General features: G+C 45.0%; 1 protein-coding gene across 1 annotated transcript in view; it reads left to right on the top strand.

Annotated features, from left to right (window-relative positions):
* The window catches only part of LOC130833066 (signal-regulatory protein beta-1-like), a 30,233-nt gene extending 13,030 nt beyond the window's left edge, over positions 1-17,203 (top strand). Inside the window, exons 2-5 of the mRNA XM_057702271.1 lie at positions 6,113-6,469; positions 11,995-12,315; positions 12,898-13,230; positions 17,097-17,203. Coding sequence (XP_057558254.1) covers positions 6,113-6,469; positions 11,995-12,315; positions 12,898-13,230; positions 17,097-17,203 — 1,118 coding nt within the window. The remainder of the gene's footprint in view (positions 1-6,112; positions 6,470-11,994; positions 12,316-12,897; positions 13,231-17,096) is intronic.
* The last annotated feature ends 261 nt before the right edge of the window (positions 17,204-17,464 follow it).

The following is a 17,464-nucleotide window of genomic DNA, read 5'->3' as shown; positions in this document are numbered from 1 at the left end:
AACTAAAATGAGATACCACCTCACTCACCTCACCTCACCTCACTCTGGTTAGAATGGCCTTCCTTAAAAGCTCTAACAGACAACAAATGCTGGAAAGGATGTGAAGAACAGGGAACTCTCCTACACTCTTGTTGGGAATGTAAGTTGGTAAAGCCACTATGGAAAATAGCATGGAGGTTCCTCAGAAACCTTGCCGTATGATACAGCAATCTGATTCCTGGGCAAATATCCAGCAAAACTCTTATCCAAAAAGTTACATGCACCCCTATTCATAGCAGCATTTTTGCAGTAGCTAAGACATGGAAACAACCTAAAAGTCCATTTGACAGATGAATGGATAAAGAATAGGTGAGAATAATGAAAATAAAGTCAAGAATCAACAAATGGGAACTAATGAGACTTAAAAGCTTTTGCACAGCAAAAGAAACTGTAAAGAAGGCAAGAAGACAACCCTCAGAATCGGAGAAAATACTCGCCAACGAAGCAACGGACAAAGGATTCATCTGCAAAATATACAAGCAGCTCATGAAGCTTAATCCCAAAAGTGCAAATAACCCAATCCACAAATGGGCGGAAGACCTAAATAGACATTTCTGCAAAGACATACAGATGGCTAACAACCACATGAAAAGATGCTCAACATCACTAATCATTAGAGAAATACAAGTCAAAGGCACGATGAGGTATCACCTCACACTGGTCAGAATGGCCATCATCAAAACATCTAGAAACAATAAATGTTGGAGAGGGTGTGGAGAAAAGGGAACTCTCCTGCACTGTTGGTGGGAATGTAAGTTGGTATAGCCACTATGGAAAACAGTTTGGAGGTTCCTTAAAAAACTACAAATAGAACTACCATAAGATCCAGTCATCCCACTCCTGGGCATATACCCAGAGAAAACCATAATTCAAAAAGAAACATGTACCATAATGTTCATTGCAGCACTATTGACAATAGCCAGGACATGGAAGCAACCTAAATGCCCATCAACAGATGAATGGATAAAGAAGATGTGGCACATATATACAATGGAATATGACTCAGCCATAAAAGGAATGAAATGGAGCTATATGTAATGAGGTGGATAGACCTAGAGTCTGTGACACACAGTGAAGTAATCCAGAAAGAGTAAAACAAATACTGTATGTTAACACATATTTCTGGAACCAAAAAATAATAAAATAAAAAATAAATAAAAAAGGTACTGATGTACCCAGTGACAGGGCAAGAATAAGGATGCAGATGCAGAGAATGGACTGGAGTACATGGGGTTGGGGAGTCGGGGGGCGAAGGGGAAGCTGGGATGAAGTGAGAGAGTAGCATAGACATATATACACTACCAACTGTAAAATAGATAGCTAGTGGGAAGTTGCTGTATAACAAAGGGATTTCAACTCAATGATGGGTGATGCCTTAAAGGGCCAGGACAGGGAGGGTGGGAGGGAGTGGCAAGAGGGAGGGGATATGGGGATATATGTATAAATACAGCTGATTGACTTTGGTGTATCTCAAAAGCTGGTACAAGAGTGTAAAGAATTTATATTCCAATAAAGAGCTTAAAAAATCAATTAATGTAAATCATCACATCAACAAGTTATAAAGCAACATTACATCATTATATGAGATGCTGAAAACCCATATGACAAAATCTAATATCCATTATTTGTGATTAAAAACTCTCAGTAAACTGAGAATAATGGGAAACATCCTCAATTGGATAATAAATATATACAAAAAACCTATAGCAAACATTATGTTAATGATGAGAAACTAGAGTTTCTCCTATTAAGATCAGGAACAAGGCAAAAATTTCACTCTCACCACTTTTTCAACATTTTACTGAAAGTCCTAGATAATTCAATAAGACAAGAAAAATTTTATAAAGGTTTACTGATTGAGAAGGAAGAAATAAAATTGTGTTGGTTTGCAGATGACATAACCATCTACACAGAAAAGCTGTAAGAATTCACAAAAAAACCCTCCTGGAATTAAGAAGGAATTATAGCAAGATTGCAGAAAACAAGGTTAATACACAAAAGTCAAGCACTTTCTTGTATGCCAGCAGTAAACAATTGAAATTTGAAATCAAAAACACAATGCAACTTACATTAGCATCCCCCAAATGAAGTACTTAAGTATAAATCTAACAAAACATGTATGAGATCTATATGAGGAAAACTGTAAAACTCTGATGAATGAAATCCACGAAAATGTAAATAAATAGAGAGATATTCCATGTTTAGGAATAAGAAGACTCAATATTGTCAAAGTGTCAATCCTTACCTACTGAATCTATATATTCAGTGTACTTTCAATCAAAATCCTAGCACGTTATTTTGCGAATATCAAAAAGTTGATTCTAAAGTGATGTGAAAGACACAGATTAGCCAACATGATATTGAAGAAAAACAAAGTTGGAAAACTGACACTACCTGACTTCAAGAACTATTAGAAAGCAACAGTAATCAAGACAGTGTGGTATTAGCAAAGTAATAGAAAAATAGCTCAAAAACAGAAAAATGGAACAGAATAGAGAGCACAGACATAGACCTACATAGAAAAGTCAACTGATCTTTGAAAAAGGAGCTAAGGCAATACAATGGAGGAAAGACAGTGCTTTCAAAAAATGGTACTGGAACAATTGCACATTCACATGCAGAAAAAAAACAAGAGTCTAGACATAGACCTTACACATTTCACAAAAATTAACTCTAAATGGATTATATACCTAAATGTAAAATGCAAAAATATAAAACTCCCAGAAGACAACACAGGAAAAAATCTAGGTGACCTTGGGTTTGGTGATGAATTTTTAGGTAAAATACCAAAGCACAAGTTTATTGAGGGGATGAAGGAATAATTGACAAGCTCTACTTTTTAGATTAAAAATGTCTGCTCTGCAATAAATAATATCAAGAAAATGAGAGGATAAGCCACAGACTAGGAGACAATATTTGCAAAAGACACATCTTATAAAGACTGCTATCCAAAATATACAAAGCGGGCTTCCCTGGTGGCTCAGTGGTTAAGAATCTGCCTGACAATGCAGGGGACACGGATTTGACCGCTGGGCTGGGAAGACCGCATATGCCACAGAGCAACTAATCCCATTTGCCATAACTACTGAGCCTGCACTCTAGAGCCCGTGAACCACAACTACTGATCCCACCAGATCTAGGGCCCGTGTGCCACAACTACTAGGCCCACGTGCGGCGACTACTGAAGCTGCATGCCAAGAGCACATGCTCTGCAAGAAGAGAAGCCACGTCAATTAGAAGTCCATGCACTGCAATGAGTAGCCTCCGCTCACCACAACTAGAGAAAGCCCATGGGCAGCAACGAAGACCCAACATAGTTAAAAATAAAGTTAAAAAAAAAAAAAGACAAAAACAAAATTTCCAAAGAACTCTTAAAACTCAGTGATGAAAAAATACCTGATTAATAAATGGGCCAAGGCCTGAATAGACACCCCATCAAAGAAAAAATACGGATGGCAAATATGCACATGAAAAAATTCTCCACATCATTTATCATCAGCAAATTAAAACAAACATGAGATACCACTATTCACCTACTAGAATGGCCATAATCCAGAATACTGACAACACCACATGCTGCCAAGCATATGGAGTAACAGGAAATTACATTCACTGCTGGCGGGAGGCAAAAAGGCACAGCCACTTTAGAATAGAGTTTGTCAGTTTCTTACAAAACTAAACATACAGTAACCATGCAATCCAGCAATCACACTTCTTGATATTTAACTAAATGAGTTGAAAACTTATGTCCACAGGAAAACCTGCACCACCATGTTCATAGCAGCTTTATTCATAATTGCCATATCTTGGAAGCAACCAAGATGTCATAGATGAACGGATAAATAAGTTGCGGTAAATCTACCCAATGGAATATTATTCAGTGCTAGAAAGAAATGACCTATTAAGCCATGAAAAACATGGAGGAACCTTAGATGCATATCATTAAGTGAAAGAAGCCAATTGGAAAAGGTAACATACTGTATGGTTCCAACTAGACATTCTGGAAAAGGCAAAACTGTGGAGATCTTAAAAAAGATGAGTGGTTGTCGAGGGGATGGATGAACAGGTGGAGCAGAGAGGATTTTTAAGGCAGTGAAAATACACTGTGTGATAATACAATGATGGATACATGTCATTATACATTTGTCTAAACCCATAGAATATACAACACCAAGAGTGAATCCTAATGTGAACTACGGACTTTGGGTGATTATGGTGGTGTGTAAATGCGGGCTCATCAGTTGTAACAAATGCACTACCCTGGCGGGGGAGGTTGGCAACGAGACAGACTATGAATGTGTGGTGGAAGGGCTGTGTGGGAAATCTCTGCACCGTGCTCTCAGTTTTGCTGTGAACCCAAAACTTCTTTAAAAAATACTGGAAAAAAAAAAAAAAGAATAGGTGGTACATATATACAATGGAATACTGCTTAGCCATAAAAAAGAACAAAATAATGCCATTTGCAGCAACATGACACAACTAGAGATTATCATACTTAGTGAAGTAAGTCAGAAAGAAAGATAAATACCATATGATATCACTTCTATGTGGAATCTAAAAGATAACACAGGGAATTCCCTGGTGGTCCAGTGGTTAGGACACCACACTTCCAGTGCAGGGGGCCCAGGTGTGACCCTGATCAGAGAACTAGGATCCTACAAGCTGCACCATATGGCCAAAAAAAAAAAAAAAAAAAAAGATGACACAGTGAACCTGTCTATGAAACAGAAACAGACTCACAGACATAGAGAACAGACTTGTGGTTGCCGAGAGGGAGAAAGGTAGGGGAAATGTAATGTATTATACATGGAAAAGATAAACAACAAGGTCCTACTATATAGTGCAGAGAACTATATTCAGTATCCTGTGATAAACCATAATGGGAAAGAACTTAAAAGAATGTTTAAAAAAAGAATGTATGTTATGTGTATAACTGAGTTATCTTTTTGTACAGCAGAAATTAATACAACATTGTAAATCAATAATACATCAATATAAAAAGTTATAAATCAAGGAAACAAATTAAAAAAAAACAGAAAATACCCCCCTAAAGAGATCCATGTCTAATACTTGTGAATATTTTACTTTAGATGACAAGAGAGATTTTTTAAAAGTGATTAAGACTCTTGCTATGGGGAGAATATCCTAGATAATCAGTGTGGGCCTCATATAAGCTTATAATAAGGAGGCAGGAAAGCCAAAGTTAGAGGACAACTGACAATGGAAGCAAGACAGGAAGATGGAAACCATGAGAACATGAGGATAGACAGTCTCAAGAATTTGGAGAAGCAATGATCAGAGCCTCCAGAAGAACTGAAGCCCAACTGACTCCTTCATTTTAGTCCAGTAATACCATTTTTGGTCCTTTGACATCCAGATTTATAAGATAATAAAACTGTCATTTTAAGCCAAGAAATGTTTGATAATTTATTGCAGTAGCCTTAGGTAACTAATATAACATGACTATGCCACTGGAAAAATCCCAGGGACTTGAAACAATGTTTTAATTTCTTCTTAAACTCAATGTTCATTGTGTGTTGGGGGCTCTGCACGTCGCTGTCACTCATGTATCCAGGTGGCTGGAGCCGACCCCACCACGAGTGTCTGGATCTCTGGGGAAGAGGGACATTGGTCCATAAAGGTTCTTGAAGTTACATGAATAACCTACGAAATAGATCCATCAGTTCTCCTCACAACTCAGTGTCTAAAAAATGCATGTGGTCCCACCTAATGCACAGGCCAGAAGTGCAACAGTCTGTGAGGCCACAAAGTGAAGAGTTAGAAGTATTTGGTGAAACATGACACTTCCAGAGAGGGCTCAAGTACTCAAACCCATTCTCTGCCACATCATTTAACCTCTCTGAGCCTCAGTTCCTCTCTTATATTAGAGGTTGTATTAGGGTCTCATGTTACAGGCTCAGGGTGCAGGTTACATGCAATGGACATGCAATGGGCTGAGTTCAAGGCTGGCTCAAGGGCACTCAGTTAGTGAAGGTCATTGTTGATAAACACTTGAGAAAATCTACAAGATCACATAAGGATGAATGAATAACTGGATTGTGTTTCCCTCCAGGAGTGGCAGGTGAGGACGAGCTGCAAGTGATTCAGCCTGAGAGGTCAGTGTCAGTTGCAGCAGGAGAGACGGCCACGCTGCGCTGCACCATGACCTCCCTGCTCCCCGTGGGGCCCGTCGCGTGGTTCAGGGGAACTGGGCCAGGACGGGAGTTAATCTACAGTCTAAAAGGAGGCCCCTTCCCCCGAGCAGCAACTGTTTCAGACATCACAAGGAGAAACAACACGGACTTTTCCATCCGCATCAGCAGCATCACCCCAGCAGACACTGGTGTCTACTACTGTGTGAAGTTCAAGAAAGGAGAACCTAACGACACGGAGGTTAAGTCTGGACCAGGCACTCATCTCACTGTGAGTGGTGAGTATGGCCTGGGTGTCCTTTGTCCCCTGGTCTCTGACAACAAGGGAACAACAATGCCCTCCACTCTTTGAGGAAAAAAAAAAAATTCAGGTGCAGCAGTGGGTGCTTATATCATGATGTGGACATGATCTGATGTCACTCCCTTCTACAGATCAGGGAAGTTGAGGCCTGTGGGGGTCATGCTATTTGCTGAAGGGCCCATGGCTGTTAAAAGGGGGGAAAAGTCTAGAAACCAATCTGCCTGGCTCCTCATCCCTTGTCTTTTCAATCCCATCCAGCTCTTTGGCTCCAGGGATGAGGGAACTGAAAGTCGGAGTGCCTTGCCCTATCACAGGCCCGACCTCACCTCCTGCTTCCAGAGAGTGCTCCCTTCCATGTGGCTGAGTCTTCTCTCTATTCAGCATGTACTGAGCACCTACTGTGTCCCTGACTCTGCTCTGCATGCTGTAGAAGCAGCGGTGAAACAAAGCAGACCAGGGCTCTCCTCTCCTGAAGCTTATGTCCAGTGTCCCTTCCAAAGAGGAGAAATCCATCCAGGCAGGGAGGGAAGAATGGGTTTCTTTATTTCCTCTTTAGAACCACCACCCTGAGAAAAAATTCCTAGAGGCATAGGGTTCAGCATTTATTCTGATGGCCCTGCTTGGAGGAGATGCTCATAGGTTTGGTGTCTCCTGGGCATCTGGTGAGAAAACACTCCTGTGATTCAGGGACTGACTCACAGTCACTGAAGGCTCCAAGCAGAGCTGTGTCATCTCAGAGTGTCCCTCCCCAGGGAAGAGGTTCCCCATGTGAGTGACTTAGGGGCAGCCCCACTGAGGTAGCAAAGGTTCATTTAGAGTTTTCGGACAAAGACCATGGATCCTCTTTCTAACTCCTGAATTCTGGGCTGTCAGCACCGGAAAGACCTGTAGACACCATCCTCCCAGCTCCCCCATGTACAGATGGGGGCCTGAGGCCAAGAGGTGACAGGGGCCCAGACCACAGTCCCATGGTCAGTGAGTGAGAGGATCTGTCCAGAACCAAGTCTGATTCCAGGCCAAGCTCCTTCTTGCACCGGCATTGGAACTGGTTTCTGGAAGAGCCTGGCACATAGAAGTTGCAAAATAAAAGCTCCTTGAAATAACCATTGAGCAGACTCTTTTCATTGCTTTCCCAAAAGGTTCAGACTGCTCCTTGCATTCAGACCCTGAGTCCTGAGGTGACTGGAAACCTCTCCCTACTTTCAGCCACGTGATCCCAAATCCCTCATCCTACATCAGCAGCTAGAGCTGCCCAGTGATTCAACAGCTACTTTTCACTCAGCCTATGGAGACAAAATCGTTCATTTTACAGTCTCCTGTTGACAAATATTCAGTTGTTCCTAACCTTCAAACAGCGCTTCAGTGGAGAACCTTTCCACATGTCACTCTCCTCTCGGAGGAAATACCCACTGGAAGCGGCATTGCTAGATCAGAGAGTATGTGTATTTTATTTGTGTGATCATATTGCCAAATTTCCCTCCTAGTCATGGTGGCAAATGAAGTTCCCCAAACTCCAGGCATCAGCAGTGAAGGTGGACTTATCTTGATTTTGCAGATATTGCTAAACTTCCCAGATGGTGGGCCCCTTGCCCCGCCAATCACAGGTGGTTCCCCCGCCACTCAGACCTGCTGCCTCCCTGGAGGCTGCTCACCCTCTTCCCCAGGCCGCCTGCCCTGATGATTCCCTGGAGGAGAAAGGAGGGAGGGGAGGGGCCAGGGAGCAGCAGCCTGTCGGATGCTGAATCTTCCTCATGGCGTTCACTCCTTATAACCAGGGCTCTGAGGGAGGGGATCCTCTGTTGTCCTTTTCAGATGAGGACACTGAGGCTCAGAGAGGGGACCTGATTTGTGAGCCGGTAGGGGAGCCAAGATTGAACCCCAAGTACTGTGACTCACAGCCCTGCTCTCTGCACACCCTACAGTGCTTGTCAAAGTGTGGGGAAACCTCCAGCCCTGTCCTCTTAAAATTTTATATTGTTCTTTTCTTTAACAATAAGCATTTCTAAAAGTCCCATGAAGCAGGCAAGTCTCGCTTTACAACAGATCAGACACTGCAGTGTCTCCTGATGTGCTGAATGTTGCGAAGAGACAGGGCTCAGCACACGTAAAAGCATCAGGAGTGTTTCTCCCCCTTGTGGTGATGTGGACCCTTCACTGTGGGGGCAGCTCTGGGAAGGGTAGTGTGGACAGAGCGGAGAGGGGCCACTGCAATCCCCGCAGCAGGTGCTCGCCCATTCCTGGCTCTGCAGACTGAGGATGAGGAGCGGGAGGTGTTCCCTAGAGGGTGTTGGAGGCCCCGTGTGAGCAAGAGTTCTTATTCTAGACTCACATATCAGGAGCCCTGTGGCTACAGCATCCCCAGGCCTGGGCACTTGGGCGCTACTCCTCCCTGTAGTTGCTTGAAGTCGAAATCTCAGAGGCAAAAGGGGAGGGTGGAGGTCACTGTGGAGGCTTGTGAAGGTGGGGTGCTTGCTCTGCTGATGGACATGAAAACTTGGAGATGACAGGAAATACTTCTGGGACACAATGAGGGGAGTGTGAGGACTCAGCCCCTTCAATTCTCTGAGCCTCAGTTTTCTCATCTGTAAAGTGGTGATAATCATGGTCTCCTTTGAGGAGAATTGGAAGGATTTGAGGCGCTCTGCCTGGGTGCACAGAATATAGACCCGAAATCGTGGTGTTATTTCAAAGTTGTGACCCAGTTCCCTGTGTTGCGCCCCATTTCCTCACCTGTAGAAAGTGGATAATCACACCAACCTTTGCAGGGTGTCCTGAGGGTACAATGACCTGGTGACAGGACAGCCCCTCAGTGAGGGATGGTGCTGGCCTCCCAGGCTCTGTGGCCCTGAGCAAGTCTCAGTTCTCTCTGTCCTCAGTTTCCCCATCTGTGAAATGGTGGTAATCACACTACCTTTCAGGTGTCAGTGCTGACTGGAAAGGATCTAGAAAGCCCTGGATATGGTGGGTTAGGGTGTTACTCAGTGGTTGAGAGCACAGCGCAAGTGGTTGAGAGCCTGGGCCGAGCCCCCCTGCCTGGGCTCCCATCCCAGCTCTGCACTGTCCTGGCTCTGGGACCTCTGACGAGTCCCTCCCCACATTGGGGCTTGGTGTCCGCATGCAACAATGACAGCACCGCCGTCACAGAGCCGCTGCAGGGACTGAGTGAGGGATGAATGTCATGAGCTTAGAGCAGAGCCGGACACGTGGTACATGTTCCACCCACGTGAGCTCTGCTCAGAGGACCTTGGAGGGGAAGCTTTCCTTCCTGGACTAAGTACAACTGGGGTTGGGGTGGGGATGCGTGCCTACCAACCTTGCCTGCTCTTTGAAACCATCTGGGAAACCTCCAAAAGCGCCCCATACCCTGGCTCTACCCTAGAAATTCCAATTTAATTTTGTCAGATGAGGTTTTAACTCCTGCAGAGGGTGCTGGTGCCCAGCCAGGGCAGAGGAGCCCTGAGCTACGTGTTCTCTGAGGTCACAGAGGGAAAGCTGTGGTTTTCCCGGGCCACGGTGGGTCCCCTATAGAGCCTGGGTTGGAAGAACAGCTCTCCCAGGTGTGGGTGCTTCAGAATAGCCTGTGAAGGTGACAGCTCTTAGGAGGCCCAAGAAAGTCAGCCCCAGTCGATTGGCGGGGACACAACCCACCTCCAACAGAGCTCACCTGGGCTGAGCGGGGCTTCCTGCCCACTCAGAACACCCTGTGCAGACCCAGGATTCATTGCTGGGGAAATCTTCCCATCTTTGAACTCACCTGAGTCTAAAGAGGTGCTGGTATCTCTGCAAACACTTCCTGCCCAGCCCAGAGCCCTCCTGCCTCAACAGCCACAGTGACACTGACAACATTTGTCCTTCCTCCTTTCAAAATGCTTCCAGCTCCTAAAAGAGCTGATCTGCAGGGAAATGCCTGTGATGTCCTGTGTGTTTTGAAAGCCCATTCCCCAGACTTGTTTCCTGAGGGGATTATTTTTAAAAGTGGAAACAGATTCATAATTTGGTGTTTGTACTGTTTTTACATGTAGATGTTTGCATGGCAGCTGCACGGAGCAGGATTTGAGACTCTTTTTGGTGTTTCTATTGTGCTTTTGCTTTGCTTTCTTACTGTCTAAAAAATAAATAGGTAATTTCAGAAGTAGAATGGCCAGATCTTATGATAACAATCATGGCTGTCATTGATTAAGTACCTACTACATGCAGGCTCTGGGCTTTACATACACCCTCATTCATCTTACCAAGTGGTGCTTGTATGCACTCTCAAGCCTGCCTCTCAGGGCTGGTGGGGGGATTAAAGAGCTGAGGGTGATGGAGAAATGAGGCCATCTTTAGGCTGGGAAGAAACTCTGGACAAGTAGTAACTGATCACAGCACCTTGTCCCTTTAGGGGTGTCCAGGATGCTGCTGTTTCTATGACTTGAAATATTAAGGTAACTCTTTACTGTGTCCTCCAATGTTTGAGGAGTTTTAGGAAGCAGGTTAAATATTTACAAATGCAAATGTTTGTAATATTTGCTGCCTGCCTCCTTTTACAGGAGTTGTTGGGTAACAATGAACAATTTGGAGATAGGACAGGACCCTCCTACAGGGAGAAACTGCCCTCACATTTGATTTGCTGATTTGTGTGCTTCTGGGTGCTTTGTAGACCTGGGTCTGTGTCTCTACGGATTAACAGCAATTAAGAAATCAACCACCACTGGTTTCTCACCACTCAGTGATCTTTCTTTTCAACCCAAAACTGAACCAAGAGAAGAACCAGACTCAGAAAAACATCCATTCACCCCCTTTCTTTGAACTTGAGGCATTTATATCTTAGTCCTACTGGAATATTCATGGAAAGAATGAAACTGATGAAGTAAATTCATAACTACCTGAAGGGAGACCTCTGGATATGCATTCTGGGTTAAAGAGAGATCTGTGTTTCTTTGGGTTTGTGAATCATCTTGTGTTTTACTCACATTAAAAATGCTTCCACTGCCTGATTTAACCCTTGTTGCAGCACTGGGCAGCATAATGCCTGTTTTTCCCTTTCATGGATGAGGAGCTGGGAGGTGCCACAGCCACACCTCCCGTTGTATGGCCAGCCTGGTTCAGCTTCCATGGTGATCCCACTATGACCCTGCTTCCCGTGCATGTACTTTTGTGAGTGGTTTTCTGAAGTCAATTAAGATTTCTAGGGGAGCCCAGCCAGGAAGAGTTAATAGGAGAGTTCATCCAATCAGTACCACTGTTCCTGTGCCCGGATTGGCTGGATAATCACCTGGCAGAGGAAAAAAGGTGGATTTTGACCTCAGGCCTGGAATTTCATGTGGACCCTACCCCTGACTCAGACTCACCTCTGGGAACCTCTGTGTTTCCCCCTATGATGAGAATGAAGACATTGCAGTCCCAGAAATATTTGAAGAATTTACAAATAATATATCTGCAAGCTCTTAACATTGTCACAAGCTTTTCCTTAGTGAAGGTCAGCACAATCATGTTCCTTGTTTATAAACGTTCCTTTTGTAGCCAAGCCTTCTCCTCCCGTGGTATCAGGCCCTGCCGTGAGGGCCTCACCTGAGCAGACAGTGAGCTTCACCTGCACATCCCACGGCTTCTCCCCCAGAAACATCTCCCTGAAATGGTTCAAAAATGGCAATGAGCTCTCCGCCTCCCAGACCAACGTGGACCCAGAGGGAGACAGCGTTTCCTACAGCATCTCCAGCACAACCAGGGTGCTGCTGGCCCCGGGGGATGTTCACTCCCAGGTCATCTGCGAGGTGGCCCACGTCACCCTGCAGGGGGGCCCTCCTCTCCGTGGGACTGCCAAGCTGTCTGAGACCATTCGAGGTAGGTGCCCCTCACACCAGCCCAAGCCCACACCTGCCCCCAAGGCCCCAGCCTGCTCTTCCCCCCTGCTTTTTGCTCCAGGCTTTGAATTGCCTGGAATCTGCTTCCTGACAGTGCGGCCCAATGGCCAGTCTCCTAGATGAGCTGGTTACTCACTACGGATTGAATGCCAGCTTCCAGGTGGACATGTGCCAAGCACTGTGCTAAGCATTATTTCCTTTACTTTACCAAGAGCATCTCCAATTACTGAGCACCTACTACCAGCCAGGCCCTTATGTGCGTGCTGATTTCATTTATTTTGATACAGTTGTTATGTTCCCACTGCATGCCAGGGGCTGATCTTGCTGATTGCAAACATTTTAACCCTAAATAGGAGCTAAGAGGTTTTGAGCACCTACTGTGTGCTTTGCAGTGCGCTTAGTGATTTCACTCATATGCAGTAGACCCTCCGTGTCTGAGCACCTGCTGCCTGCCTGGCTCTGTCCTGGGTGACTCCCTTGCTGTGCTGGGAGCTGTTATCCAGCCCCTCCCCTGTGAGCTGTCTGTTCCATAAGGTCAGAGCTTCTGCCTGTGCTGTTTCAGTTCCACCCACCTTGGAGGTTACCCAACACCCCACAGCGGGGAACCAAGTGAACATCTCCTGCCACGTGAACAAGTTCTACCCTCAGCGCCTACTGCTGACTTGGACCGAGAACGGAAAAGTGTCCCGAACAGAAACAGCCTCGACCCTCATAGAGAACAAGGATGGGACCTTTAACCGGACGAGCTGGCTCCTGGTGAACTCATCTGCCCACAGGGAGGCCGTGCTGCTCACCTGCCAGGTGGAGCATGACGGGCAGCCGGTGGTCACCAAAAGCTATACCCTGGAGCCCGCTGCTCCCCAGAAGGACCAGGGCACCACCAATAAACCCCCTGGTGAGGCCTCCACTCCAACTCACACAGGTCTTTATTTTTTTTTTAATATTAAAGGTAGTAATTCATGCTTATTATAGAACAATCTAGAAGCCAATAGATTTAAAATAGAACTTTAAAGTGAGTTTCCTTTTGCAGATCCCACACCGCCAAGAATGACTCTTGGTAAGAGTCTGGTATGTTCTTTGTAGATCTTTTCACATAAATATCCATGAAGGAAAGTAGGGAAGGAGGGGGATCATCCTGTTCACAGTGTCCTGCTTCTTGCTTTCTTAACTAACAGTGATTATGTCCATCCTTCCCTGACCGCCCACCTCCCACCTCCTTGTTCTTTCTAGGCTCTGCCTAGTCTCTCTCCAGCCTGGACTTTTCCATCCATGTAAGTAACCTCACCCCAGTAGACTTCGGCACCTACTTCTCTGTGAAATTCTGGAAAGGGAGCCCTGAGGACATGAAGTTTGAGTCTGGACCAGGCACCCAGAGGACCATGAGTGGTCAGTGCACAGGGCTCCTTTGTCCTCTGATTTGGGACAGTGGACCAGCAATACTCACAACAGCTCACTGCACATTGACGCAATGCAGATCTCAGTTCAGCCGTGATCTCCCTTCCTGCTTCAACCAGCCAGAGGATTTGGAGTTTACAGAAGGGACTCAGGAAGCAGTGGGTGGGGGATGCTGTTGAAGATTTGTTTCCTTTAGTCCAGGTGATTGGGCTATACTAATCAAGGTGAATCTGAGGCCCTGAGGACAGGAACCACCAGCCTGTACAACAGGTACATGCTACTTCGAGACAGGGTCCCCCTCAGCTGGGCATTGTGCCAAGGGCATGTCCCAAGAACAGTCTTCCTTTCTATAAATACAACATGTCTTGCAGGTTCTCATGTCACATCAAGAGAGGGTTGAGTCAGGTTTCCAGTAATCTTACTCCAAGAGACCTTTCAAAGTCCCACATTCCTTCCAACATGCTATCCTCATCTGCTGGGTCAACGCTGGGTCACTGAGTGTCTGTGTCCCTGCCTCCTGGAAGCCAAAGAGAGGACATGGAGAACAAACAACTTCCCTTAAACAAGAAGGGTAGAGAAGTTGCAACATTGTGTGCATTTTAACTTAGCCCCCCATGGACAACCAGTTGTCAATGGAGTCCACAATTGTGTGGTCATATGGTTAAGGCCATAGATTTTCTGTAAAAGGAATACCAGTGCATACTAACATAATCAATAATAATTCCCTAATAGTTAAAATGGAGTATAAATTCAAAATTTCCAAAATATCTTTTATTGTTGTTTTTGTGCACCAAAATTGTTCTTAATTCATCTGTTAAGTTCTTGGCACAATTTTCCCATGACACCATCTGGGACCTTGAGAATCTTTTTTTCTTTATTTGAAAAAGAATTTGAATTAAGACTACTCAGATTATTCATTTCATATTGTTGAGCTGTGGCATGTTGTGCTTCCGAGATATTTGTTCCACGGTCTCTAAATTGTCAAATTTCTGCCTGTACTGTTCTTCATACCATTCCCTTATTGTCCTTTTGATGTCTGCAGGGTGTGTCATGATGTCCTCTGTTTCATTTCCAATATTGGAAATATGTCATTCCTCCTTTTTTCTTTGTCAGTTGTAGTAGAAATTTTTCAAAATTAGTGGTCTTTTAGAAGAACCCACTCTTTCTGTTTCAGTTTTTTTCTCTACTGCTTCTCTGTTTTTAATTTCACGTATTTCTCTCCTTTATTTTTTCCTTCCCTCTGCTTGCTTTGGGTTTATTTTGCTCCTCCTTTTCTCATTTCTTGGGGCAGGAACTTCGATTATTGATTTAGACTTTTTCTTTTTTCTAGTGCCACACGTGGGTCTCCTGCCCCTGGGGAGTTAGGAGAGTGGACCTGGGTGCCTGACTGCTGTGTTCTTCCTCCAGTACTCAGGTCTCTAGCTAGTCGGCCTCCTCTTCCACCTCAGAGTCCTCCTCTGTTTGTCCTTTGTGTTATTTCTAGGGTTCACGTTGTACTGAACAGGGTAAGCGGGAGAGAGGAGGCCATGCCATCTTGTCTGGAGCAGCTTGGAAGATGCTTTGTAATCTTCCATCTCCTGCTGGGGCTCAGGCCAGGGCTGTTATGTCTGGGTGCTGCAGGGAGCCTGATCCAGCATGCCTGCTGCTGTACAATGACTAGAAACGTTTCCAGGGGCATCTAGGCTGTGAGGATTGAGCAAAGTGTAAGACGACCTATGTGAGTCTGCTGCCTGGTGTGTCTGAGGGCTCTGGCCACTGCAGTCCTGGGTCCAGTTGATCTAGCGTGAAGGTGTACATCAGACTGCTTGTTTTTATGATACTGGGGTATTTTACAATACTTCTAATCTAGTGGACCTCTTTTCTCTCAGTATAGCATAATCCAGAATATTAAGAGAGTGTTTGGTTGGTAGGTTGGTTTTGATAGTGGGAGAAATGTTCTGGGTCCTCTAATTCTTTGATTCTCCTTTGTATTTCAGGAACCTAAATCCCTTCCCCCTGCATTTTTCTTTTTCCCTTCACCACTTAACTGCCAAACAGCATTTCTTCCTTCTTTTTGCCTTTCCTAACAAGAAGTTTGGCTGTGTAAAACGTGCCTGTCCATTTATTCACATCTGTCCTCCTTTAATTACATTCCTATAGTCACCTTATATAACTACCATGCCTAGTGACTTAATACAAGACACATGCATTATCATACAGGCGGAGAGGTCAGAGGTCTACAATGAGTGTCTGGGCTGCATTTCTTCTGAAGGTTCTGGAGGGGAATCCGTTTCCTTGCCTTTTCCAGCTCCCAGAGGTATCCACAATCCTTGCCAAAGGGCCCTGCATTTTCTGACCTCTGCTTCTAACGTCACATCTCCTTCTCCTACTGCCCTGCCTCCATCTTTTACTTGTAAGAATCTTTGTGATTTCAGAGAATGGACTGGAGAACTCGAGGTTTGGGGGGTGGGCGGGGGGTGAAGGGGAAGCTGATACGAAGCAAGAGAGTAGCACAGACATATATATACTACCAACAGTAAAATAGATAGCCAGTGGGAAGTTGTTGTATAACAAAGGGAGTTTAACTCGAGGATGGAAGATGCCTTAGAGGACTGGGACGGGGAGGGTGGGGGGGACTTGAGGGGGGTTGGGGGGGGAGTCAAAGGAGGGAGGGAATACGGGGATATGTGTATAAAAACAGATGATTGAACTTGGTGTACCCCCGAAAAAATAATAAATTAAAAAAAAAAAAGAAAAAAAAAAAGAATCTTTGTGATTTCATGGGCTCTGCTTGGAAAATCTAAGATAAGTTGCCATCTCAAGATGCTTAACTTGATCACTACTGATCACCCCTTTTGACCTGTATGGTAATATATGCACAGATCTGAGGATTCTGTGCTTATGCTTTTAAGTCAAGTGTACATTGAAAGCCCTTCCTATTGCCCTGCGCACTGCACTGCAGGACACTTTTCCAATATTTTCAAAGCTTAGGGAAATGTAACACTGGTGGTGGTATTTACAAATAACTCTAGATGCCTGTCTTGTCTGCCTTGTCTCTTTCTCCTGCAATTTCCTGGTGGCTGGTTGAGGTTGGGATTACAGCCTAGTGAGAGATTATGCACTAGGATTTGCTGAATATTTTCTTGTCTCACAGTTATTTTTACCTCTGGCGTTTTCATTGGACACTGCAGTCTGGGAAGAGAGTGAGTGAGAATGAATGACCTTTATACCCTGATTTCTCCCTCTAGCTTGAGCCCAGGACAGGATGTAGCTCAAAGCCTCATATTGCTGACAGGCCCAGATGGCCTCAGATGGACTAAGTGGAGGCCCGTGGGACTGGCTCCTGTGTGATCACTCTAATGATGCCTCCTGTTTCTTGATTTCCAGGCCCAGAGCTGTCTTCTCCTCTCCTGGCAGCTCTCCTCCTAGGCCCCAAGGTGTTGCTGGTGGTTGGTGTCTCTGTCATCGGTGTCTACAGGAAGTGCTGGGCTTGACTGTAAGTTATGGGGGAAGGAAAGCAGATCTGTCCTAGAAGACACAAGGTAGTAGAGGGGCCATCCAACAGGTCATTCAGGGTCAGGGCCCATATGGAGTTAAGAGAAGGGGACACATGCCCTTCAATACCCTCAGGAAGATCCTGTTTTCCTCTAAGAGGTTCTCAACTTCCAGGAAGTATGTGAGACCTACAGGAGGTGGGCTGGATCAGGGGTTTTCAAAGGTTGTCTTTTCAGGTTTCTGTGGAGGACGTGGGCAGA

The sequence above is a fragment of the Hippopotamus amphibius genome, chromosome 12 (genome assembly GCF_030028045.1).
Source record: "Hippopotamus amphibius kiboko isolate mHipAmp2 chromosome 12, mHipAmp2.hap2, whole genome shotgun sequence".
NCBI classification, from domain to species: domain Eukaryota; kingdom Metazoa; phylum Chordata; class Mammalia; order Artiodactyla; family Hippopotamidae; genus Hippopotamus; species Hippopotamus amphibius.
The sequence above is the reverse complement of the archived record's forward strand: the minus strand, read 5'-3'. Positions and strand labels throughout refer to the sequence as shown.